The sequence below is a fragment of the Bufo gargarizans genome, chromosome 6, assembly GCF_014858855.1.
Source record: "Bufo gargarizans isolate SCDJY-AF-19 chromosome 6, ASM1485885v1, whole genome shotgun sequence".
Taxonomy (NCBI): Eukaryota; Metazoa; Chordata; class Amphibia; order Anura; family Bufonidae; genus Bufo; species Bufo gargarizans.
The window spans coordinates 267,085,325-267,112,802 of NC_058085.1; the positions used below are offsets into that span (position 1 = coordinate 267,085,325).

A 27,478-nucleotide genomic window follows, 5' to 3' on the forward strand; every position below is an offset into this window, starting at 1 on the left:
TACGTTTGCCGAGGCATACGAGCTGAGGAGGAGGCGGCGTTCCTATGCTTTGGCAAGCACTTTGTATATATATATATATATATAAAAAAAAAAATCCCGGCAATGATTTATTCATCCACATCGATTGATGCGAATGGAGAAATCTGGTTTGCCAGGGCATACGAGCTAAGTGGGTATGGATGTAGGGCGGAGCTCCTATGTCCTGGCAGACGCCTTTCCCCTCCATTTTTTTTTTTTGGCAGAGATTTTTTCATCCACATTGATCGATGCGAATGAAGAAATCTGTGCCGTTCATTTTTTTCTTTCAGCCCAGAGGCTGAACGGAAAAAAAAAATCTCATTACCTGTATGCTCAATATAAGGAGAATAGCAGAAACTCCTAATGCTGGCCATACATGTAATGATTGCGGAGACCCTCAAATGCCAGGGCAGTACAAACACCCCACAACTGACCCCATTTTGGAAAGAAGACACCCCAAGGTATTTGCTGAGGGGCATATTGAGTCCATGAAAGATTGAAATTTTTGTCCTAAGTTAGCGGAAAGTGAGACTTTGTGAGAAAAAACAAAAAAAAAATCAATTTCCGCTAACTTATGCGAAAAAAAAAAAAATTCTATGAACTTGCCAGGCCCCTCATTGGATACCTTGGGGTGTCTTCTTTCCAAAGTGGGGTCACATGTGGGGTATTTATACTGCCCTGGCTTTTTAGGGGCCCTAAAGCGTGAGAAGAAGTCTGGGATCCAAATGTCTAAAAATGCCCTCCTAAAAGGAATTTGGGCCCCTTTGCGCATCTAGGCTGCAAAAAAGTGTGACACATCTGGTATCGCCGTACTCAGAAGAAGTTGGGGAATGTGTTTTGGGGTGTCATTTTACATATACCCATGCTGGGTGAGAAAAATATCTTGGTCAAATGCCAACTTTGTATAAAAAAATGGGAAAAGTTGTCGTTTGCCAAGATATTTCTCTCACCCAGCATGGGTATATGTAAAATGGCACCCCAAAACACATTCCCCAACTTTTCCTGAGTACGGCGATACCAGATGTGTCACACTTTTTTGCTGCCAAGGTGGGCAAAGGGGCACATATTCCAAAGTGCACCTTTCGGATTTTGCAGGCCATTTTTTACACATTTTGATTGCAAAGTACTTCTCACACATTTGGGCCCCTAAATTGCCAGGGCAGTATAACTACCCCACAAGTGACCCCATTTTGGAAAGAAGACACCCCAAGGTGTTCTGAGAGGGGCATGGTGAGTTCCTAGAATTTTTTATTTTTTGTCGCAAGTTAGTGGAATATGAGACTTTGTAAGAAAAAAAAACCAAAAAAAAAACATCATCATTTTCCGCTAACTTGTGACAAAAAAAATAATAATTCTAGGAACTCGCAGTGCCCCTCACGGAATACCTTAGGGTGTCTTCTTTCCAAAATGGGGTCACTTGTGGCGTAGTTATACTGCCCTGGCAATTTAGGGGCCCAAATGTGTGAGAAGTACCTTGCAATCAAAATGTGTAAAAAATGCCCTGCAAAATCCGAAAGGTGCACTTTGGAATATGTGCCCCTTTGCCCACCTTGGCAGCAAAAAAGTGTGACACATCTGGTATCGCCGTACTCAGGAGAAGTTGGGGAATGTGTTTTGGGGTGTCATTTTACATATACCCATGCTGGGTGAGAAAAATATCTTTGTCAAATGCCAACTTTGTATAAAAAAATGGGAAAAGTTGTCGTTTGCCAAGATATTTCTCTCACCCAGCATGGGTATATGTAAAATGACACCCCAAAACACATTCCCCAACTTCTCCTGAGTACGGCGATACCAGATGTGTGACACTTTTTTGATGCCAAGGTGGGCAAAGGGGCGCATATTCCAAAGTGCACCTTTCGTATTTCACCGGTCATTTTTTACAGATTTTGATTGCAAAGTACTTCTCACACATATGGGCCCCTAAATTGCCAGGGCAGTATAACTACGCCACAAGTGACCCCATTTTGGAAAGAAGACACCCCAAGGTATTCCGTGAGGGGCATGGCGAGTTCCTAGAATTTTTTATTTTTTGTCGCAAGTTAGTGGAATATGAGACTTTGTAAGGAAAAAAGAGAAAAAAAAAGAAATCATCATTTTCCGCTAACTTGTGACAAAAAATAAAAAATTCTAGGAACTCGCCATGCCCCTCACGGAATACCTTAGGGTGTCTTCTTTCCAAAATGGGGTCACTTGTGGCGTAGTTATACTGCCCTGGCAATTTAGGGGCCCAAATGTGTGAGAAGTACCTTGCAATCAAAATGTGTAAAAAATGCCCTGCAAAATCCGAAAGGTGCACTTTGGAATATGTGCCCCTTTGCCCACCTTGGCAGCAAAAAAGTGTGACACATCTGGTATCGCCGTACTCAGGAGAAGTTGGGGAATGTGTTTTGGGGTGTCATTTTACATATACCCATGCTGGGTGAGAAAAATATCTTGGTCAAATGCCAACTTTGTATAAAAAAATGGGAAAAGTTGTCTTTTGCCAAGATATTTCTCTCACCCAGCATGGGTATATGTAAAATGACACCCCAAAACACATTCCCCAACTTCTCCTGAGTACGGCGATACCACATGTGTGACACTTTTTTGCTGCCAAGGTGGGCAAAGGGGCGCATATTCCAAAGTGCACCTTTCGGATTTCACCGGTCATTTCTTACACATTTTGATTGCAAAGTTCTTCTCACACATTTGGGCCCCTAAATTGCCAGGGCAGTATAACTACCCCACAAGTGACCCCATTTTGGAAAGAAGACACCCCAAGGTATTCTGTGAGGGGCATGGTGAGTTCCTAGAATTTTTTATTTTTTGTCGCAAGTTAGTGGAATATGAGACTTTGTAAGAAAAAATAAAATAAAAAATCATCATCATTTTCCGCTAACTTGTGACAAAAAATAAAATGTTCTATGAACTCACTATGCCCATCAGCGAATACCTTAGGGTGTCTACTTTCCGAAATGGGGTCATTTGTGGGGTAGTTATACTGTTTGGGCATTGTAGAACCTCAGGAAACATGACAGGTGCTCAGAAAATCAGAGCCGTTTCAAAAAGCGGAAATTCACATTTTTGTACCATAGTTTGTAAATGCTATAACTTTTACCCAAACCATTTTTTTTTTTGCCCAAACATTTTTTTTTATCAAAGACTTGTAGAACTATAAATTTAGCGAAAAATTTATATATGGATGTCGTTTTTTTTGCAAAATTTCACAGCTGAAAGTGAAAAATTTCATTTTTTTGCAAAAAAATCGTTATATTTTGATTAATAACAAAAAAAGTAAAAATGTCAGCAGCAATAAAATACCACCAAATGAAAGCTCCATTAGTGAGAAGAAAAGGAGGTAAAATTCATTTGGGTGGTAAGTTGCATGACCGAGCGATAAACGGTGAAAGGAGTGTAGTGCCGAAGTGTAAAAAGTGGCCTGGTCATGAAGGGGGTTTCACCTAGCGGGGCTGAAGTGGTTAAACTTGTTTTTATTGCGCTGTAATACATAACTCCAGAGCAATGAGGAATACTTCCCAGTGAGGATACATACACCGATGTTAGGAACATAAAAGAGCCCTGGGGTTACATACAGCGATATTTCTGTTTTCAGAACTAACTAGTCTTTCCATAACTAACCGAGAAACCAAACAAACAGTTGAGCTACCAACTGTCTCCTATTGTCTCCTGTGGAAGAATATCATCCCTCTGATATTTAGGGGGTGGCACACATAGAAGCATCATTGTCTTCCGGTGTTTAGGTGAACTATCGTGGAGATAGCTTCCCAGTATTACATCATCAAAGTGGTGGAATGGGGTGGGTTCCTAATAGGATTCTCTATTGGTAGCAAGTAGTAGGAGAGAAGCAAGTGTGTAATTTAGATCTAATTGTGTGGGGTAAAAAAGTAAAGAATTTTTCCCAAACTGCAAAAAAGTGCTTTACATTGCGTTCTTTGTGGCGAGCTGCTTCCACATGCAGGATATCTTTGCAGGATTTTATAGTGTTCCCTCGAGATATTATGCTTATACAATTGCAATAAAAAGTATGTTTGGAATGATATGGATTTCTGCACAAATTGGTCATATTTGATCTTCATCTAAGTCACAACAATAGACAATCACAGTCTGCTTAAACTAATAACACACAAAGAATTAAATGTTACCATGTTTTTATTGAACACACCATGTAAACATTCACAGTGCAGGTGGAAAAAGTATGTGAACCCTTGGATTTAATAACTGGTTGAACCTCCTTTGGCAGCAATAACTTCAACCAAACGTTTCCTGTAGTTGCAGATCAGACGTGAACAACAGTCAGGAGTAATTCTTGACCATTCCTCTTTACAGAACTGTTTCAGTTCAGCAATATTCTTGGGATGTCTGGTGTGAATCGTTTTCTTGAGGTCATGCCACAGCATCTCAATGGGGTTGAGGTCAGGACTCTGACTGGGCCACTCCAGAAGGCGTATTTTCTTCTGTTTAAGCCATTCTGTTGTTGATTTACTTCTATGCTTTGGGTCGTTGTCACTTTGCAAAACCGATCTTCTGTTGAGCTTTAGCTGGTGGACAGATGGCCTTAAGTTCTCCTGCAAAATGTCTTGATAAACTTGGGAATTTATTTTTCCTTTGATGATAGCAATCCGTCCAGGCCCTGATGCAGCAATGCAGCCCCAAACCATGGTGCCCCCACCACCATACTTCACAGTTGGGATGAGGTTTTGATGTTGGTGTGCTGTGCCTCTTTTTCTCCACACATAGGTGTTGTGTGTTTCTTCCAAACTCAACTTTGGTTTCATCTGTCCACAGAATATTTTGCCAGTACTGCTGTGGAACATCCAGGTGCTCTTGTGCAAACTGTAAACGTGCAGCAATGTTTTTTTTTGGAGAGCAGTGGCTTCCTCTGTGGTATCCTCCCATGAAATCCATTCTTGTTTAGTCTTTTACGTATCGTAGATTCGCTAACAGGGATGTTAGCATATGCCAGAGACTTCTGTAAGTCTTTAACTGACACTCTAGGATTCTTCTTTACCTCCTGGAGCAGTCTGTGCTGTGCTCTTGCAGTCATCTTTACAGGATGACCACTCCTATGGAGAGTAGCAGCAGTGCTGAACTTTCTCCATTTATAGACAATTTGTCTTACCATGGACTGATGATGTTGCAATCCTACAGGTTCACCTGAGTCAGAGGGCAGCTGGCTGGAGGTGGGAGCCCAGTGGCAAGGACCGCAGGCAGGTTGTAGTTGCAGGAAGTCAGGCAGAGGCGTAATCGGTTGGCAGGCGGTGGGTCAAGGCAGGCGGCAGTGAGCGTGGTCAGACAATCCGGATCGGGAATGGTGGTAGCAGTTCAGTTGGTAGGGACAAGCAGAAAAGTAGTCGGGGACAATTCCGAGGTCGGCAGCAGTCAAGCTGGTAGCAGTAGCAACAGAGGAACAGCGGTAGATGCAGCAGGATCAAGTCCAGAAGAACAATAACCAGCGGGGATCTGGTGCAAGAGGCTGGGCTTATAATGAGGAAGTAGCAGGTGCAAGGAATCACAGAGATTAACAAGGCAAGGCTGGAACAAGGTAGATCAAAGAGTTCAGTAGAAGGAAATGTCCAGAAGGGTTGGTAGTCTAGTGGCTAGAGCTACTGCCTGGGACATGGCTGGTCACTAGTTTGAATCCTGACAGTACTCCCCTCCCCCCTCCAAGGTGACCTCCGGGCACCGCAGATGATGGTTTATCAGGATGTCTTTGGTGGAAAGCTTTTACCAGTCTGGGGGCATGGACATTTTCCTCCGGCTCCCAGGAGTTATCCTCGGGGGAATAGCCCTTCCACTCAACTAGATACTGCAGCCGTCCACGGTGGAGTCTGGAGTCAAGGATCTTGGCCACAGTGTATTCCTCCTGGTCTTGTACTCTTACCGTAGGAGGAGGAGGGGGGTGGCGGCCTGGGAAAGTGTTTTCAACATGTGGTTTCAGGAGAGAGCAGTGGAAAACCGGGTGCACTCGGATGGAGTCGGGAAGGTCGAGTCGGAAGGTGACTTTGTTGATTCGAGCCGTGATCCGGAAAGGACCCATGTATTTTTTGGGCTTAGGTTTCTGGTGGAGAGCCACACCTCGTCTCCTACCTGGAATTCCGGAGCGAGTTTGCGGTGTTTATCCGCTGCCTGCTTGAAGCGGCTCTTGGCTCGATGTAGATTGTCCCGAATATTTTCCTGTGCCTGTTGTAGACTTGCAAGACGTTCGGCCACAGCTGGGACTGTGGTGGAAATGGGCAAGTGAAGGATGAAGGTTGGGTGTAGGCCGGTGTGAGCGTAGAACGGGCTGTATTGGGTAGAACTGTGCTCCGCATTGTTATAGGCGAACTCGGCCGTAGAGAGGTGGTCCAGCCAGTCGTCCTGCAGATGGGTGATGAAACAGCGCAAATACTGCTCGAGGATTTGATTCGTTCTCTCGGTCTGCCCATTGGATTGGGGGTGGAACGCAGAAGACAGGTTCACCTTGATCCCAAGAAGTTTCTCCAGAACCTGGAAGTGAACTGTACTCCCCGATCCGAAACAACATCGTCCGGGGCCCCATGTAGCCTAAAAACCTCTCGGAGTACGAGATCGGCCATCTGTTTGGCGGTAGGTAGGCCCTTGCAGGGGATGAAGTGGGCCATTTTGGTGAGACGGTCGACGACGACCAGAACGGTGTTCATGCCCTTGGAGGGAGGAAGGTCCACAATAAAGTCCATGGAGATTGAACCCCAGGGGCGGGAGGGAACCGGGAGTGGACATAGCAAGCCCACGGGGGAGGAATGGGGGGGTCTTGTTGCGGGTGCACGTCGTAGGTGGCTCCTAGTATGCTTCTGTCGGGAAGGATACCGGCCGGAGCCTCATTGATCTGAGAGGGTTCAGAGAACATCCTTGAGAGAGCATCCGCTTTGCCATTCTTCGACCCAGGGCGATAGGAGATAACAAAATTGAATCTGGAGAAAACCAGACTCCACCTGGCCTGTAGGGCGGGGGGTCTCTTGGCGCTGCGGATAAACTCTAGGTTCCGGTGGTCGGTGTATACAGAGATGGGATTGTGGGCCCCCTCCAGCAAGTGTCTCCACTCGGTGAAAGCATCCTTGATTGCCAGCAGTTCCTTATTCCCGATGTCGTAATTCCGTTCAGCGGGGGACATCTGGCGGGAGAAGAAAGCGCAAGGGTGTAGGAGCATCTTTTCCCCTGAACGTTGAGACAGAATTGCGCCCACCGCAGCGTCGGAGGCGTCCACCTCAACCGTAAATGGTAATTCAGGGTTTGGGTGGGCCAGGATCGGGGCAGAGGTGAAGAGGGACTTCACAAAGTTTGCGAAACCTACAAATCTCTGGACCTCCTTTTCGTTCTTCGGGGCGGGCCACTCAGTCACAGCCTGGATCTTCCGGGGATCCATACTTAAGCCCTCTGGGGAAATAATATAGCCAAGGAATTGGGTGGAAGTCTGTTCAAATTCACACTTCTCCAGTTTAATATAGAGAGACTGTTCACAGAGTTTCTGTAGCACCCTGCAGACATGCCCACAATGTTGTTCAGGGTTTTCTGAGAAAATCAAAATATCGTCCAGATATGCTACCACAAATTGGTCAAGCATGTCCCTGAGGACGTCGTTGATAAAATGTTGGAAGGTAGCAGGGGCATTGCAGAGGCCGAAAGGCATGACCAGATACTCGAAGTGACCGTAGCGGTTTCGGAAGGCGGTTTTCCACTCGTCCCCCGGGCGAACTCGGACCAGGTTGTAGGCTCCTTGGAGATCGAGCTTAGTGAAGACTTTTGCCGCCCGAAGTCTCTCAAGGAGTTCATAAATCAGGGGGAGAGGGTACCGGTTCTTCACAGTAACGTTTTTGAGCTTTCGATAATCTATGCAAGGGCGTAGAGAAGAGTCTTTTTTCTCCACGAAGAAGAAAGGGGCCCCTGCAGGAGATATGGAAGGTCGGATAAAACCTTTTTTTTGATTTTCGTCTAAGTACTCCTTCAGGGCCTTTAGTTCTGGCTCGGAGAGGGAGTATATACTGCCGAAGGGTATTTTGGCTCCAGGTAGCAGCTCAATCGGGCAGTCATAAGGCCGATGCGGGGGCAGTTTGTCTGCATTTCTTTTGTCACAGACATCCTGGAACTCCTGATATTGAGGGGGTAAAAGCTCCTTGGTGGATAGTCCGAATATGGTAGGTTCTTCGGGCGTAGGAGGGACGGATTCACGTAAACAGTTCTGAGAACAAAAGTCAGAGCGGAACCGTATGCAGCGGGCGTCCCAGTCCACCGAGGGGTTGTGGGTTTCCAACCAAGGGATGCCTAGGATCACCGGAAACTTAGGGGAGGTGATCAGGGAGAAGTGAATGGTTTCCTGATGATCGGGTTTGACGAGGAGTTGAAGATCAGTGGTCTGGTGCGTAACCGGCCCAGAAGAGAGCGGGGTCCCATCGACGGTTTCCAGATCGATGGGGGCTGCCCTGGTTACCAGTGGTATGTTGTTCTCATAGGCGAAGGTCAAGTCCATGAAATTTCCGCCGGCCCCCGAGTCAAGCATTGCGGAGCAGGGAAGCTGTCGTTCCCCAATGGTGATAAGGATGGGAACAATGAAGTAGGACCCGGTACCTGTAGTGTCCATGGTTTCAGAGGCCAAGGGTGAAATTGTGGCTTGTTGTAATTCCCGTAATTCAGTGACAGCAATGGTTCGGCGAGTCTTATTGGGGCACCTAATAGCGAAGTGCCCTGGCTCGCCACAGTAAAGGCAGAAGCCTGCGGCCAGTCGTCTCTCCTTTTCAGCAGCCGATAGTCTTGTGCAGTGTGTCGACCTGCATCGGTTCAGTGGAGGGTTGGTAAGCCGGCTGAGTCGTTGGAGTGAAAGGGTACGCGGGCCTGTTATCTAAGGACCAGAGTCTTTCTCTCTTTCTTTCCGCGAGTCTCCGGTCAATTTGGATGCACAGTTGGACTAAGTCATCCAGATCGTCTGGGGCGTCTACCCTGGCGAGCTCATCCTTTATAAGTTCGGAGAGTCCGCGGCAAAATTGACTTTTCTGAGCAGCGGGGTTCTAGGTGGTGTCTGTGACCCAGTGGCGGAACTCGGAGGTATACTCGGCTACAGAGCGTCTTCCCTGCCGTAGACTGTGCAGCCTAGCCTCGGCAGTCGTGCAGCGGTTAGGGTCATCGAAGACTTGGCTCATGGCTGCGGTGAAGTTGTCTAGGTTATTTAATAAGGGACTGTGGGATTCCACATATGGGGATGCCCATGCCAGGGCCTCGTCAGTTAGAAGGTTAATGATGAACAGGATCTTCTTTCTGTCCGAGGAGAAGGAGCCCGGCACTGGTTGAGGAACCCCAGAAACTGGCTCCGATCGCCGTTAAACTTTGACGGGAGAGGCATGCGGGCGTCTGTGACCGCGCCGCGTACGTCCAGTAGTTGACGCTGCAAGTCGATAATTTCCCTCTGTTGGCTCTGGATTGCGCCTTGAAGTTGAGCCATTTTCTTTTGGGCAGAGGCGCCAAACTCCTTTAGTTCGGAGACTTGTTTGCGCAGGGTGGCCATCGCAGACTCCATTTTTGGGCTGGTTATTCTGTTGCAATCCTACAGGCTCACCTGAGTCAGAGGACAGCTGGCTGGAGGTGGGAGCCCAGTGGCAAGGACCGCGGGCAGGTTGTAGTTGCAGGAAGTCAGGCAGAGGCGTAATCAGTTGGCAGGCGGTGGGTCAGGGCAGGCCGCAGTGAGCGTGGTCAGACAATCCGGATCGGGAATGGTGGTAGCAGTTTAGTTGGTAGGGACAAGCAGAAAAGTAGTCGGGGACAATTCCGAGGTCGGCAGCAGTCAAGTTGGTAGCAGTAGCAACAGAGGAACAGCGGTAGATGCAGAAGGATCAAGTCCAGAAGAACAATAACCAGCGGGGATCTGGTGCAAGAGGCTGGGCTTATAAAGAGGAAGTAGCAGGTGCAAGGAATCACAGAGATTAACAAGGCAAGGCTAGAACAAGGTAGATCAAAGAGTTCAGTAGAACAGCAAGGCTTTTGGAGATACTTTTATAACCCTTTCCAGCTTTATGCAAGTCAACAATTCTTAATCGTAGGTCTTCTGAGAGCTATTTTGTGCAAGGCATCATTCACATGAGGCAATGCTTCTTGTGAAAAGCAAACCCAGAACTGGTGTGTGTTTTTTATAGGGCAGGGCAGCTGTAACCAACACCTCCAATCTCATCTCATTGATTGGACTCCAGTTGGCTGACACCTCACTCCAATTAGCTCTTGGAGATGTCATTAGTCTAGGGGTTCACATACTTTTTCCACCTGCACGGTGAATGTTTACATGGTGTGTTCAATAAAAACATGGTAACATTTAATTATTTGTGTGTTATTAGTTTAAGCAGACTGTGAGTGTCTATTGTTGTGACTTAGATGAAGATCAAATCACATTTTATGACCAATTTGTGCAGAAATCCATATAATTTCAAAGGGTTCACATACTTTTTCTTGCAACTGTATTTGTCTATAAAGCTAAAGATATCCCATTTGGAGTCAAAGGAAGCATGTGGTATGAGATGTTTGGTAGCAAAGGTGTGTATTTTGGTCCAGAACGCTTATATCTGGGGGCATCTCCACATACAGTGGTAAAGAGAAGCTTCAGGTTCACCATATTTGAAGCATTATAAGACATGTATAATCCCATTCTATATTCCCATAGGGGTGTCAAGTAAGCTCTATGTGTAATCTTGAGCAGCATTTCAAGTTATGGCAGGACTGGGAGCAAAGCTTAGGGGAGGCCAGCATGATGGGGAGTTGGCTCAGGGAGACCCATGGAGGTGGTGATAGGTTAGTTGGTAAAAGGGGAGCAGTCTAGAGAGTTTAGGGGGATAGGTTAATTTGAGCTTAGGGGTGGGGGTTAAGGAGTTAAAAGGAGACAGGGAGAGGAAGGGCGCCATTTTAGGTGGGAAGCAAGAGTCCCGCCCGCCCACCTTAATGTTTTATTTTAGGTGGGTGTGGTAGTGTTCTGGGAATGAACGGAGTTCGTGGGTCTTGGTCGGTGAGGTAAGAAATTGAGGGAGAAAGTCTTGTCACGGCGGCTGTGGCGGGGGGGGGGGGAGTCCTTGAAGTTGGTTTATTAACTGGTGAGGATGATGGGAGTACTCCGCGATTGGGGCTCGACTCCCAGTGGTGGCGGAATTGAAGGAGGGGCCATTCAGCGGTGCTTCCGAGCTGGAGGGCAACGGCTGGAGGCAAGGTGACAGTATTACAGTTATTTGGGGCTTCAAAGACCTCCACTTGATAGGAATTGATTATTGTCATGGTTATTTTATATGACAGCCTGGTGTCCAAGTCCTTATTAAAGGTAAAGAGGGGTATGGGGATGTTTGGGGGGAATGGATCAGAAAAGAGGTGCAGGTAGTTGGGTTGATGTCTTTAGGGGCATAGGAGGATGAGAAAAGGGGTCGACCGGCAAGTAGCCAATACCCCCATCATGTATCTGGAGGAAGGGAAGAAGCGGTGCAACTGATCAGTAGCTGATAGGATCAGTGAAGGAGTAAGGTCTGCATCCTCTTGCTTCCATTTATTTAGAGAGAGACTAGAAGTAGAATAGGCTGTTGGTGTGTGGAGAAATTTTGCAAAGGGCAGTGTTGGAGATGAAATGTGTATTCAAAGATGACAACCACTCTCATGGAAACATCTTCGGTAAGACCTCTCCCTCATAGCTCTGGGTTTGCAGAAAATGGAAGGAAGGGAAAGTGGTATTTGGGAATTTGGGTTGTAATTCTATAAGGGTGAGCATCTGCTTTTGTGGAAAGCTTAATAGTTGGCTAATATATGTGTCTGGGGACAAAACCTTGATCTATTGCGGTGTCGGTGTAGAGAGATGACCCCTGTCCCAATCTCCTATGTATCTAGCCACCGCCGCTAAGGTACATAGGCGCATGTTGGGAAGTTATAGGGAGTCTGTCATCAACCTGACCGGATTTAAGGTTACATTCAGACGACCCTATGTGTTTTGCGGTCTGCAAATTGCGGATCTGCAAAACATGCAGGCAGCGTTTTGGCGTCCGCCTCCAGAGCGGAATAGTGACTGAACGGAGACAAACTGATGTATTCTAAAAGTCGCCCCATTTTGTAGGCAGTTCCAAATTAATAGAAGGCGGGGCAACACAAGTAGGCGGGGTCAAAAATACCATGGTGTAAAATACAATCCCATCAGAACCAAATAACACAGTGTAGTACGATATACTGCCCCAAAAGCTGTCCCTCTGTGGTAGCCATCAATAGCTACCATCTTCTGTCCTCCTCCTCCAGTTGTCTATGCAGCAGGGGGCTTAGGAGGTGAGGTTGAATTCAGGAGGGCATGTGTGGTCGCTGGTTGGGTACATAAATATCTGATTCTCATAGCGTTAATTACTGTTGAGAGCTCATGTACCCAGTCAGCGGCAGAGAGGAGGACTTGGGTAACATCTGTGTCATGTCTTTGTGCCCCACCGAACCATGTGATCGGTTTAAAACCAGTCAGGTTGGTGACAGACTCCCTGGTCCCCATTTACTTTGGTCTGTTGAAGGATGTGATATGCTATTCTAGCTCTCCCACCTCCCCATATGTAGGACCTATATGGGTAAATAATTTGTTTCTCGTCTCGAGGACGGAGGTAAATTGGCAATGACTGCAACAAATAGAACAATCTTGGTAACTAATTTTAAGAATATTAGTCCTATCCTTGTTGGGAAGAGTTAATTATTAAGGGAAGAGTCGTTTTGCAGTCTATTAGAGCAAATGTGGGAGAGCAGTTTAAAATCCTGGTTAAGGAGGGATATCGGGCGATATGATTAGAGAAGAGTAGGGTCCTTTGGGGATTTTGGAAGAAGGGTTGTTCTGGAATCCATGAAGGAATCAACCGGGGTGTTTTTCTTATAAATTGTGTTAAAAAGGCATGTCAAATGAGGGATTATATCTGGTACTAATAATTTATAAACTGGAAATTCATCTGGGCCTGGAGCTTTGCTCTTGTGTGATGTGGTGATGACACCACATACTTCCCCTTCTATAATATCAGAATCTAAGAGATCCTTGAGGTCGTTGGGGATGCCTGGTAGAGGTAGCAAGTCTAAAAAGATATCGATTGCAGTCATGTTGGCCCACTCTTCTTTACGACATGGATTCAGTTCATTTAGGTTTTTGGGCATTCATTTACGTACAGCTCTCTTAAAGTATTTCCACAACATTTTAATCAGTTAAAGTCCAGGTCTGGATTTGAATTGGGACATTGAAACACCTTGATTCTTCTTTTTTTTTTTTTTTTTTAGCAATTCTGTTGTAGATGTGCTTGGGATCATTGTCCTGTTGCATGACCCAGTATCAGTCAGGCTGTAGCTGTTGGATAGATGGCCCCACATTTGACTCTAGAATACTTTGGTATACAGAGTATTCATGGTCAACTCAATGACTGCAAGGTGCCCAAGTCATGTGCCTGCAAAATGAGCCCAAATCATCACCCTTCCATCAGCGTGCTTGACAGTTGTTACAAGGCGTTTGTGCTGATATGATGTGCTTAGTTTTAACCAAACATGGTGCTTTGCTTTATGGCCAAACATCTCCACTTTGGTCTCGTGTCCGGAAGTCTTGTGGTTTGTTCAAATGCAACACTGCAAACTTGAAGAGAATCTGTCAGCTCCGAAACACTCCCAAACTAGAGTAAACGGGTTATACTGTAATTTATGCCAATTTCGGTTATGTAATTTTTATCTGCATACTCACTTTTTGACGTTTTGACGCAGTGCTCAAACAAACCAACAGTAAAATGTATTGAGAGGACTCCTCTTTGAGTCCTTTCCATTATGTGCGAGAGCTCAGGAGTCCTCTCAGTGCATTTTACTGCTGGTTTGTTGGAGCAAAGCACTGAAAACACAAGTGGGTATTAAGACAAACATGACATGACCAGACTTGGCGTAACTTACTTTATTCACTGCTTACTCTAGTTTGGGGGATGTTTTGGAGCTGACGGATTTCCTTTAACCCTTGCTGCCATGTTCTTTTTAGAAAGAAGAGGCTTTCACCTGGCAACCATTCCAAAGAAGCCAAGAAACATGCCAACTGAAGCTTGTAGAGTCTTTGTTTTGTTACAGTTTCTCCGAGCATTGCATGGTCTGACTTTGGGGTCAATTTCTTGGCACGTCCACTCCTGGGAAGATTGTCATTTGTCTTGAATATTTTCCACTTGTGAATAATCTTTCTCACTGTAGAATGATGGACTTCTGAGTTAATCTTTCCTATTGCTCCCTGTCCAGCTGCTGATCAGCCTTCCTATTTAACTGGGTTATGGATTCACCTACTTGCCTGAGATTTTAGGTTTTCTAGTCTCTATTAACCAGAGAAGGTGTGATCTCTTGTCTGACTACCCATGTACCGTACCTTGCCTGTCTACCGATTCTGCTCCTTGCCACCTGCCCCGACCTTGGAACGGACCTGTACTACACACATACTCAGCCTGCCCCGACCTTGGAATTGATATCTGGAATATGCACATACTAAGCCTGTCCTGACATTAGACTGTGTTCAGACTACGCTTTTTGCCTGTTTCCTTGGTGCTTTGTCTCTGACGCCTGTGGTCAGCTGCCATCTACACCAGACTATGGATCCACCTCCTTGCCTGAGTTTTGAGGTTTTCTAGTCTCTAGTAACCACTGAAGGTGAGATTTCTTGTCTGACTACCTGTGTACCGTACCTTGCCTGTCTACCAATTCTGCTCCTTGCTACCTGCCCTGACCTTGGAACTGCTAGCTGGACTACACACATACTCAGCCTGCCCTGATTTTGGAATTACTATCTGGAATACGAATTTACTCAGCCTGCCCTGCAATTGGACTGTGTTCAGACTAAACTTTTTGCCTGTTCACTCTGTGCTTCACACTGGGGTCTCTGACCCCCGTGAGTCAGCTTCCATCTTCACCAGGACTACTCCAGGAGGTGGCGGCCTGGTTGGTTCCCTGCAGTGGAGTCCAGATCCCTGTAAAGGGGTTAAAGGGTGAATACCGGGTAGCTGCCAGTACAGCGCCCTTAGGTTTAGCCCAAAGTCAAACTGGTTAGTTGGCACAGTGGGTCCACACCCACTGCCCATTACAATTTCAGGTTGTTTTGAAATGGCCTTATAACCCTTCCCAGATGGATGGGCCTGAACAATTGCTTCCCTGAGATCATTGCTGATGTCCTTCCTTCTTGGCATTATCTTAACACTCGCCTGAATGCTCCAGACCAGCAAACTGACAAACATCTGCATTTATAGAGGTGGTCACACTTGCTGATGATCAATAATCAAGGGCATTTGATTAGCAGCAACTGGCTACTATGTACCCTCTTAATTGCTATGGCTGCAGTAAGGGTGTACTTAATTTTTCACACACAGCTTCTGCATTTCATCCCAGTTTTTGTTAAATAAATAATGTGTAATTTTTCATGTGCTGTTGTTCACCTGAGGTTGTATTCGCCTAAGGGCTTATGCACACGGCCGTATGTACTGTGCAGTACACAAAACACTGATGCACAAAATAAACAGATGATATCCGTATTGAATCAGTTTTTGCGGATCTATTGTAATAATGCATGTCCTTGTCCGCAAAACGGACAAGAATGGGACATGAATCTGGAACAGACATGCGGAAACGGAATGCACACAGAGTAATTTCCGTTTTTTTGCGGACCCATTAAAGTGAATGGTTCGGCATACAGACCTGTAAAAAAACTGAACGGAAATGGAAAAAAATACGTTTGTGTGCATGAGCCCTAATTTTGAGATTTCCGCATACATATGTACATATTATACACTGCTCTATACACTTGTACTATTTGCAGCTATTCTATATACTATATGTACGACATACCACACACTGTCCCAAAGAAACACATGTACAGTCCATACATAACCAATATACACCTGTGCTTCATATCCTACACATACGTACTATCCACACCTATCTTATATACACCTGTACAATATACCATTCACTGCTCAATACTGTAACCAAAATACACCTGTAAATCATATCATACACACGCAGATCAGACTACACACTGCCCTACATACTTGTACTATTTGCAGCTATGCTATATACTATATATACCTGCACATAACCAAACTGTGTTCAGCTGACATATGAACTGTCCACACCTACCCCATAGGCATATCATACACTACCATATACACGTTTACTACCCACAATATCCCATATACACCTGTACATAATATTAATCACTGATCCAGATATACACACGTACTTCCAACACTTACCCCACATACACCTGCACATCGTATCATACACAGTACTATATCCACCTGTACAATGTACCATTCACTGCCCAATACACACCTATACAGCCCATGTGCATCATATCATATACTGCCCCAATACATATGTACCTTCCAAACTTACCCCATATACACTTGTAAATCATATCATCCAATGCTCATACTGATGTACTACCAACACCAAACCTATAATATATATCAGTACACCATATCATTCGCAATATCATACACACCTATCCCATATTCACCTGAGCATCATTTCATACACTGCCCTATACACATATACTATCTACACACTGCCTGTTTATTGTCCAGGTCACCCCATATACACACATGTACTGTCCATAATCTCGTCTCCATCAGTAACATCATACATGCACATGTTCTTATTCATACATGTATTGTCCATTATCTCATACATGTACTGCACCCCTTTACACGTAATATCCCTATGCCATATGTGCAGTAACCTTATCACATTCATGTATTAACACCAGTGTACATCACATCATAAAATACACTGCCCTATACATGCACTATCCACACCTCCCCCATATACTCCTGAGCATCATATAATAAACTTCCCTAAAACACATGTGCTATCCACACCTACCCAAAATATACTTGTACATCATATCATGCACTGCTGTATACACCCACACACAATATCCACACCTACCCCATATATACCTGTGCACTATATCATACACTTCCCCTAAACACATGTATTATCCACAGCTATACAATGCAAACCCGTACTTTATATCATATACTGCCCTATGCACATGCACATGCAATATCCACACGTACCTCATATATATAGCAGTACATCATATCATACACTTTCCTAAACACATGTATTATACACAATGCAAACCTGTGCATCACATCATATAGTGCCCTATACACATGCACTATCCACACCTACCCCATATACACTTGTGTATCATTTCATACACTGCCCATTACACAAGCGTATATGGGGTAGGTGTGGATAGTTCATGTGTAATGGGCAGTGTATGAAATGATACACATGTACTATACACACCTACCCCATATATACCTGTACATCAAATATATCATACACTGCCCTATACACATGCACTATCCACACCTACCCCATATACACTTGTGTAACATTTTATATACTGTCCATTACACAAGTACTATACACACCTACCTAATATTTACCTGTGTATCATATAATACACTGTGGTATACACATGTACCCCTTATATACTTGTACATATATCATACACTGCCTTATACACATGCACTAGCCACACCTCCCCCATATACATTTGTGCAATGGGGAGTGTATGAAATGATACACAAGTGTGTATGGAGTAGGTGTGGATAGTGCATGTGTATAGGGCAGTGTAGGATATATGTAATGTACAGGTATATATGGGGTAGGTGTGTATGGTACATGTGTAATAGGCAGTGTATGAAATGATACACATGTATTATACACACGTACCCCATATATACCTGTGTATCGTATATGTAATATATATATATATATATTTATATATATTAGGAATGTATAGTGTATGAAACCTGTATGATACCTGTGTATTGTACAATACAGTCATATACACATGTACTATCCACACCTACCCATATATATCTGTACATCACATATATTGTATACTGCTCAATACACACGCACTATCCACACCTCCCCATATACATCACATCATACACTGCCCTATACACATGTACTCTCCATATACATCACATCATACACTGCCCTATACACATGTACTCTCCACACCTCTCCATATAAATCACATCATACACTGCCCTATACATGTACTCTCCACACCTCTCCATATACATCACATCATACACTGCCCTATACATGTACTCTCCACACCTCCCCATATACATCACATCATACACTGCCCTATACACATGTACTCTCCATATACATCACATCATACACTGCCCTATACACATGTACTCTCCACACCTCCCCCATATACATCACATCATACACTGCCCTATACATGTACTCTCCACACCTCTTCATATACATCACATCATACACTGCCCTATACACATGTACTCTCCATATACATCACATCATACACTGCCCTATACACATGTACTCTCCACACCTCCCCATATACATCACATCATACACTGCCCTATACACGTACTCTCCACACCTCCCCCATATACATCACATCATACACTGCCCTATACACATGTACTCTCCACACCTCCCCCATACACATCACATCATACACTGCCCTATACACATGTACTCTCCACACCTCTCCATATACATCACATCATACACTGCCCTATACACATGTACTCTCCACACCTCCCCATATACATCACATCATACACTGCCCTATACACGTACTCTCCACACCTCCCCCATATGCATCACATCATACACTGCCCTATACACATGTACTCTCCACACCTCCCCCATATACATCACATCATACACTGCCCTATACACATGTACTCTCCACACCTCTCCATATACATCACATCATACACTGCCCTATACGCATGTACTCTCCACACCTCCCCATATACATCACATCATACACTGCCCTATACACATGTACTCTCCATATACATCACATCATACACTGCCCTATACACATGTACTCTCCACACCTCCCCATATACATCACATCATACACTGCCCTATACACATGTACTCTCCACACCTCCCCCATATACATCACATCATACACTGCCCTATACACATGTACTCTCCACACCTCTCCATATACATCACATCATACACTACCCTATACACATGTACTCTCCACACCTCCCCATATACATCACATCATACACTGCCCTATACACGTACTCTCCACACCTCCCCCATATGCATCACATCATACACTGCCCTATACACATGTACTCTCCACACCTCCCCCATATACATCACATCATACACTGCCCTATACACATGTACTCTCCATATACATCACATCATACACTGCCCTATACACATGTACTCTCCACACCTCCCCATATACATCACATCATACACTTTTATATACTGTCCATTACACAAGTACTATACACACCTACCTAATATTTACCTGTGTATCATATAATACACTGTGGTATACACATGTACCCCTTATATACTTGTACATATATCATACACTGCCTTATACACATGCACTAGCCACACCTCCCCCATATACATTTGTGCAATGGGGAGTGTATGAAATGATACACAAGTGTGTATGGAGTAGGTGTGGATAGTGCATGTGTATAGGGCAGTGTAGGATATATGTAATGTACAGGTATATATGGGGTAGGTGTGTATGGTACATGTGTAATAGGCAGTGTATGAAATGATACACATGTATTATACACACGTACCCCATATATACCTGTGTATCGTATATGTAATATATATATATATATATATATATATATATTTATATATATTAGGAATGTATAGTGTATGAAACCTGTATGATACCTGTGTATTGTACAATACAGTCATATACACATGTACTATCCACACCTACCCATATATATCTGTACATCACATATATTGTATACTGCTCAATACACACGCACTATCCACACCTCCCCATATACATCACATCATACACTGCCCTATACACATGTACTCTCCATATACATCACATCATACACTGCCCTATACACATGTACTCTCCATATACATCACATCATACACTGCCCTATACATGTACTCTCCACATCTCTCCATATACATCACATCATATACTGCCCTATACACATGTACTCTCCATATACATCACATCATACACTGCCCTATACACATGTACTCTCCACACCTCCCCATATACATCACATCATACACTGCCCTATACACATGTACTCTCCATATACATCACATCATACACTGCCCTATACACATGTACTCTCCACACCTCCCCATATACATCACATCATACACTGCCCTATACACATGTACTCTCCACACCTCCCCCATATACATCACATCATACACTGCCCTATACACATGTACTCTCCACACCTCTCCATATACATCACATCATACACTACCCTATACACATGTACTCTCCACACCTCCCCATATACATCACATCATACACTGCCCTATACACGTACTCTCCACACCTCCCCCATATGCATCACATCATACACTGCCCTATACACATGTACTCTCCACACCTCCCCCATATACATCACATCATACACTGCCCTATACACATGTACTCTCCATATACATCACATCATACACTGCCCTATACACATGTACTCTCCACACCTCCCCATATACATCACATCATACACTTTTATATACTGTCCATTACACAAGTACTATACACACCTACCTAATATTTACCTGTGTATCATATAATACACTGTGGTATACACATGTACCCCTTATATACTTGTACATATATCATACACTGCCTTATACACATGCACTAGCCACACCTCCCCCATATACATTTGTGCAATGGGGAGTGTATGAAATGATACACAAGTGTGTATGGAGTAGGTGTGGATAGTGCATGTGTATAGGGCAGTGTAGGATATATGTAATGTACAGGTATATATGGGGTAGGTGTGTATGGTACATGTGTAATAGGCAGTGTATGAAATGATACACATGTATTATACACACGTACCCCATATATACCTGTGTATCGTATATGTAATATATATATATATATATATTTATATATATTAGGAATGTATAGTGTATGAAACCTGTATGATACCTGTGTATTGTACAATACAGTCATATACACATGTACTATCCACACCTACCCATATATATCTGTACATCACATATATTGTATACTGCTCAATACACACGCACTATCCACACCTCCCCATATACATCACATCATACACTGCCCTATACACATGTACTCTCCATATACATCACATCATACACTGCCCTATACACATGTACTCTCCATATACATCACATCATACACTGCCCTATACATGTACTCTCCACATCTCTCCATATACATCACATCATATACTGCCCTATACACATGTACTCTCCATATACATCACATCATACACTGCCCTATACACATGTACTCTCCACACCTCCCCCATATACATCACATCATACACTGCCCTATACACATGTACTCTCCACACCTCCCCATATACATCACATCATACACTGCCCTATACACATGTACTCTCCATATACATCACATCATACACTGCCCTATACACATGTACTCTCCACACCTCCCCATATACATCACATCATACACTGCCCTATACACATGTACTCTCCACACCTCCCCATATACATCACATCATACACTGCCCTATACACGTACTCTCCACACCTCCCCCATATACATCACATCATACACTGCCCTATACACATGTACTCTCCACACCTCCCCTTATACATCACATCATACACTGCCCTATACACATGTACTCTCCATATACATCACATCATACACTGCCCTATACATGTACTCTCCACACCTCTCCATATACATCACATCATACACTGCCCTATACACATGTACTCTCCACACCTCCCCATATACATCACATCATACACTGCCCTATACACATGTACTCTCCATATACATCACATCATACACTGCCCTATACACATGTACTCTCCACACCTCCCCATATACATCACATCATACACTGCCCTATACACATGTACTCTCCACACCTCCCCATATACATCACATCATACACTGCCCTATACACATGTACTCTCCATATACATCACATCATACACTGCCCTATACACATGTACTCTCCACACCTCCCCATATACATCACATCATACACTGCCCTATACACATGTACTCTCCACACCTCCCCCATATACACTTGTACATCACATCATACACATGCACTATACACACATACCAGTACATCACATATGTCCTTCACGTGTACTCTCCACACCTGTACATCACATCATACACACACATGTACTGCCCATCATCTCGTCTCCATCAGTAACATCATATAAGCCCATGTTCTCCTTCATACGTGTCATCCATGACCCCATTCCATGTATTATCCCCATGCCCTACATGTACTATCCCCTTTCACATACATCCAGTACCTGCCCTCCCATCACACCCAGGAGCACTCACCGTCCATGCCGCCCCTCTCCGGGCTGTAGTCCCCTCGCCCTGCGGGCTCCCTCTCACCGATCCGAGCTCGAAGGTCAGTGAACATCGGGCGTCCGGGTCATAGACAGCCGGGTGCTGGGGCTGCCTCCCTCCTACAGCAGCAGACACAGGACCCAGGAGGGAGGGCGGACGGATGGAGGGTGTACACCGCCGGCTCACTATCACACTGCCAGCTGCTGCTTCTGCTACACAGATGTCCTGAGCTCATGAGATGCTCTGCAGCTTACAGAGGTGCCAGGTCCCTGTGAGATGCTCTGCAGGCTACACTGGTGTCTTGTCCACATGAGACGCTCTGCTGCTTTCACTGGTGAGATGCTCTGCAGCTTACAGATGTCCTTATGAGATGCACTGCAGAGGACACCAGTGCCTTTTCCATATGAGATGCTCTGCAGCTTACAGAGTTTCTTTCATGTCCTTTTGAAATGCTCTGCACTTTGCACTGTTCTGCAGCTTACGCAGATGTTCTGCTTCTTCTCTTACAGATGTCCTGAGATGCTCTGCAGCTTATACTGAGGTACTGCCCTCATGGAATCTACTCCTGAGATGTTCTGCTTCTTCTCTTACACATGTCCTGTGGTCCTGAGATGTTCTGCTTCTTCTCTTACAGATGTCCTGAGATGCTCTGCAGCTTATACTGATGTACTGCCCTAATGGAATCTACTCCTGAGATGTTCTTCTTCTTCTCTTACACATGTCCTGAGATGCTCTGCAGCCTATACTGATGTACTGCCCTCATGAATTCTCCTCCTGAGATGTTCTTCTTCTTCTCCTCTTACAGATGTCCTGTTGCTGAGATGATCCGCAATTGACTGAGGCGGTGATGCTGCCCAGCTGGGTGTAATGCTCTGCAGTCAAATCCTCAGTATCACTCTTGCTGTCACATGCTTTCTTCTCCCTTCATGGTGTGGTGTGTTGCTCTGTCAGGACATGCTGTGTGTGGGTGACACCTTCATTCTCTAGACATGTTGTGTCTCCACATCAGAGGCTGTCTGTGCTGAAAGTGATAGCCAGATGTCTCCTCATGAGACATGCTGGCTTCTGATCACCAGTGATGTTGATGACAGGAGCTGTCTCTCCATGTGCTGTGTCTTGATCACTAGTACTATTGATGACTTGAGCTATCTCTCAGAGCTTTCTTGTCTCATGATCACAGGTGCTATTGTTGGCCTGAGCTGTCTCACCTTCAGAGGAGCAGCCTAATGTACAGTAGTACTATTGGTGGGATTTGCCATTTATTCTTGTTCTTCTTCTCTGAAGCCGGTCATACACAGTTGCATGGTGAACGACTTGTCCTAGGAAAAAATTGTCTGCTTTCTTCCAAAGGTTGTGTCAGGTATTTCAATCTCATTCACTTCAATGGAGTAGAGCTGCAATACCAGACACAACTCATAGACAGGTGTGGCACTGTTTTCAGAAGAAAGCAGCCATGTCTATCTACTCCTGGACAACCCCTTTAATAGTTGGTCTGAAAATGCCCATGACATCTCCAGATATCTCATCACGTCTCCATAGATCAATATTTGCTTTGTTCTGTGACCATGTGAATGTTGATGAGGAGCAAGCCAACTGGTTCGTTAGTAATGACTGGCTTTCCAATCAAGCTATTGACTTCAGCCAACAACCAATGTATCAGGCATGTATATAGGCTTTTTCACAGATATCTGCCCTTGGTCAGCATCCGTCACACTCTTTGTACCAATAGAGGCTGGTGTAAACTGGCATTTGTAGATGCCTAATATCACTAATGTTTAAGCAGCTTGAGATCTTCTGTAAGTAATGTGAATTTATATTGGGTTGTCCTTTCATATTTGAGACATATTCTTTGCCATGAAAGCTCTATCTATCACTAAAATGCTCAGCGTGAATGTGCACAAAACACGGTTGCACCCACCGATGAGCAAAGTTTGGTCAGATGGTCAATGGTTTGGTAAGTCGATCTATGCTTTGGTGAAATGGATTTATGATCAATGGTTCTAAGAGCTGTCTGTGGCTTTGTAAATGGATCTTTGCTTTGGTTGGATGATATTTAGTTTGAATCTATGACTTGGTAAGATGGTCTGTGGTTTGGTGAGATGATATATGTTTTAGGTAGAAAGTCTATGATTTGGTGAGATGATTTATGGTACTGTTAGAAGTCTATAGCTTGTTCAGGGGTTCTATGGTTGGTGTGAAGATCTATTACTTTTTAATATGGTCTATGGTGTGGTGAGATGGTCTAGGTAGATGATAGTTTGGTGTGATGGTTATATGAACTGTCTTGATCAGATGATCAGTCAAACCATACATCTGTGGTTGGTGTGAAGGTTTATCAATTATCTGTTGTTTGGTGAGATGGTTTTTGGTTTATGGAGATAATGTATAGTTGGGAGAGAAAGTCAATGCCTTGGTGTGATGGCCTATGGTTCTATGAGTGGTTTATAGATTGGTCAGACATTCTATGGTTTAGCTATTTTTTGTATGGTCTATGACTTGGTTAGATGGTCAGTGGTTTGGTGGGATGGTTTATGGCTTCAGAGAGTGGTCAGTAGTTGAAATTATCTATGTTTTAGTATGATCATCTGTAGTTTGGTGAAGAGGTCTGTCTGTATGTTTTACCATAGAATTGAATTGGCTTCTTGGTCACTGAGAATATTTAAAAATATCTAACAATTGCTCATTTGGAGAATTCATTATAATCAAAGGAGAAATAATCATAATTGGAAAGCTGATTTTTCTGTCACTGAGGTCACTAGTAAAGCCTCATTCACATGTCAGTGTTTTACGGATGTGTGCTGTGCGTTTTCTCAACAGACAGCACACGTCCCTATTCATTTTAATGTGTGTATTCAGACATTAGTGTTTTAGCACCGTCCGTGGTCCGTTTTTTAGCACGCATGCATGCCCTATTTTGTCTGTGTGCACGGATCCATCACACCCATTATAGTATATGGGTCTGTGAAAACCACGGATGCCATCCGTGTTGCATCCGTGTTTCACGGATCATTAAGAAGAGATTCTTTGAAAATTATTTTTCAGCTGTTCAGTGTCAGTGAAACATGGATGCAACACGGACAGGAAAAAACGGACACAGTGACCCAACGCGGATCCTTCACGGACAGCTTCACGGATGCATCACTGACCACCTGCTCATGGATTTGAGCACGGACGTGTGAACGAGGCTTAAGACAGTAAACCTGCAGCTGCATTTGTCAAGCATTCCTTAACCTCGGCAGATCCCCCTCCTTTCATCTCCTCCCATGTCTTTCCCATTGGCTCAGTTCCTCAGCATCATTTTGTTCCATTGTTCCTCCCATATTCATCTTTCTGACAGGTAAATCTTACGTGGGCTTCACAAATCTCCTTTTCACTGAGTATCAACCCTTACCTAAACTCTAGACACCAACAACCCTTCCCACATCTAATACCTCATAAACCCCCTTGTCTCACTAAGAGACCTTCACAGGACCCTTTGGCCTCATGCACACGGCCGTTGTTTTGGTCCACATCCGAGACACAGTTTTGGTGTCTTGGATGCGGACCCATTCACTTCAATGGGGCCTCAAAAGATGCGGACAGCACTCCGTGTGCTGCCCGCATCCGTTGCTCCGTTCCGTGGCCCTGCAAAAAAAAATAACATGTCCTATTCTTGTCCACGCTTTGCGGACAAGAAAAGGGATTAAAGGCTGTCCGTGCCGTTACACAAATTGCGGAACGCGCCACGGACGCCATCCGTGTTTTGCGGATCCACGATTTGCGGACCACAAAACACACCACGGTCATGTGCATGTAGCCTTAAGGGCATTAGCTTTCCCAGAGGTCCTACAAGATCAAGGACCCTTCCAAAACCAAAGAGCACCAGTAATTTTGAAGGTCTGACAACCTTGCTTTCATAGAGAAAAAAGATCAGAGAGTCAGAGGAGCTCTGACTTGGGTGAAATGGAATGTCCATATAAGATAAGTCCAAAAATTGTTCTTTCAAGGGAACCTGTCACCTGGATTATGGGTATAGAGCTGAGTACATGCGCTGCTAGATTGCCGCTAGCACATCCGCAATACCCAGTCCCCTTAGCTCTCTGTGCTTTTATATATATGTAAATGAGGCTACTAACGTTTCCGGCGCCCACCCACTGTGAAGGAGCCCAGCACCGCCCCGCATCCTCCGAATCTCCTCCTTGCTCCCCGACGTCGAAAAGCTAAAGTGCCGTAATCTTGCGATGCGCAAGCTAGCGCATGCGCAGTGCCGGCATAGTGTTCCTTCCCTGTGCTGGCATCAACCTCAGGGAACGAACTGTGCTTGCGCATCGCAAGATTACGGTGCTCTAGCTTTGTGACGTCGGGGAGCAACGAGGAGATTCGGAGGATGCGGGCCGGTGCTGGGCTCCTTCACAGTGGGCATGGCTGGGCTCCGAGTCAGAGAACGCTGGGCTCATCTCTCAAGAATGGAGGAGACAGGACTCATCTAAGGTTCATTTACACAATAAAAGCACACAGAGCTATGGGGACTGCATATTGGGGATGTGCTAGCGGCGATCTAGCAGCGCATGTCCTCAGCTCTATACCCAAAATCCAGGTGACAGGTTCCCTTTAAACTTACGATTTTGTATAAAAGTTCTATAAAGCTCTTGTACATACAGATGATGTGTACAATATAAAATGAAAAGTGACATCAATCTGAAACATTTGTAACACACAAGTAAAGTACACATAGCAATGGAACATCACCTATAATCCAACTATATTATATTATCATAGTAACATAAGCATGGTAAGAAAAATTCTATAAAAACGGAAGAGAAGACAAGAGTAGAACTTGACTACCACATTCATAATCTGTTCATATCCTCAGATAATCAGAGAGGAAGGAGGGAGATGAGAGATAAAAGAAGCTATTTTTTCGAGTGGTGTATAGGTGAGCCACTGTTCCCAGTTGGGAAGGGATCTCAACGTACCCAGCACAAGCTCAGACTGGAATTGGGTATCTACCTGTTTAAGAACTACTGAAATGTTACAAGAAATGATAAATAATTAGGCACCAGGGTCTAATTAATTATAATGTATTCAAGCTCTGTGTTT

General features: G+C 44.5%; 1 protein-coding gene across 2 annotated transcripts in view; it reads right to left on the bottom strand.

The window, feature by feature from the left end:
• SAMD10 (sterile alpha motif domain containing 10) overlaps window positions 1–27,478 on the bottom strand; it is a 223,044-nt gene that overhangs the window by 39,679 nt on the left and 155,887 nt on the right. Inside the window, exon 1 of one of the 2 annotated variants that reach the window (XM_044296620.1) lies at window positions 22,388–22,467. The exons of the other annotated variant lie outside the window; for it this stretch is intronic. Within the exon in view, the coding sequence (XP_044152555.1) occupies window positions 22,388–22,394 (7 nt within the window). The 5' untranslated portion in view covers window positions 22,395–22,467. Of the gene's footprint in view, window positions 1–22,387; window positions 22,468–27,478 lie in introns of those variants that run through there. 2 annotated transcript variants of the gene reach the window in all.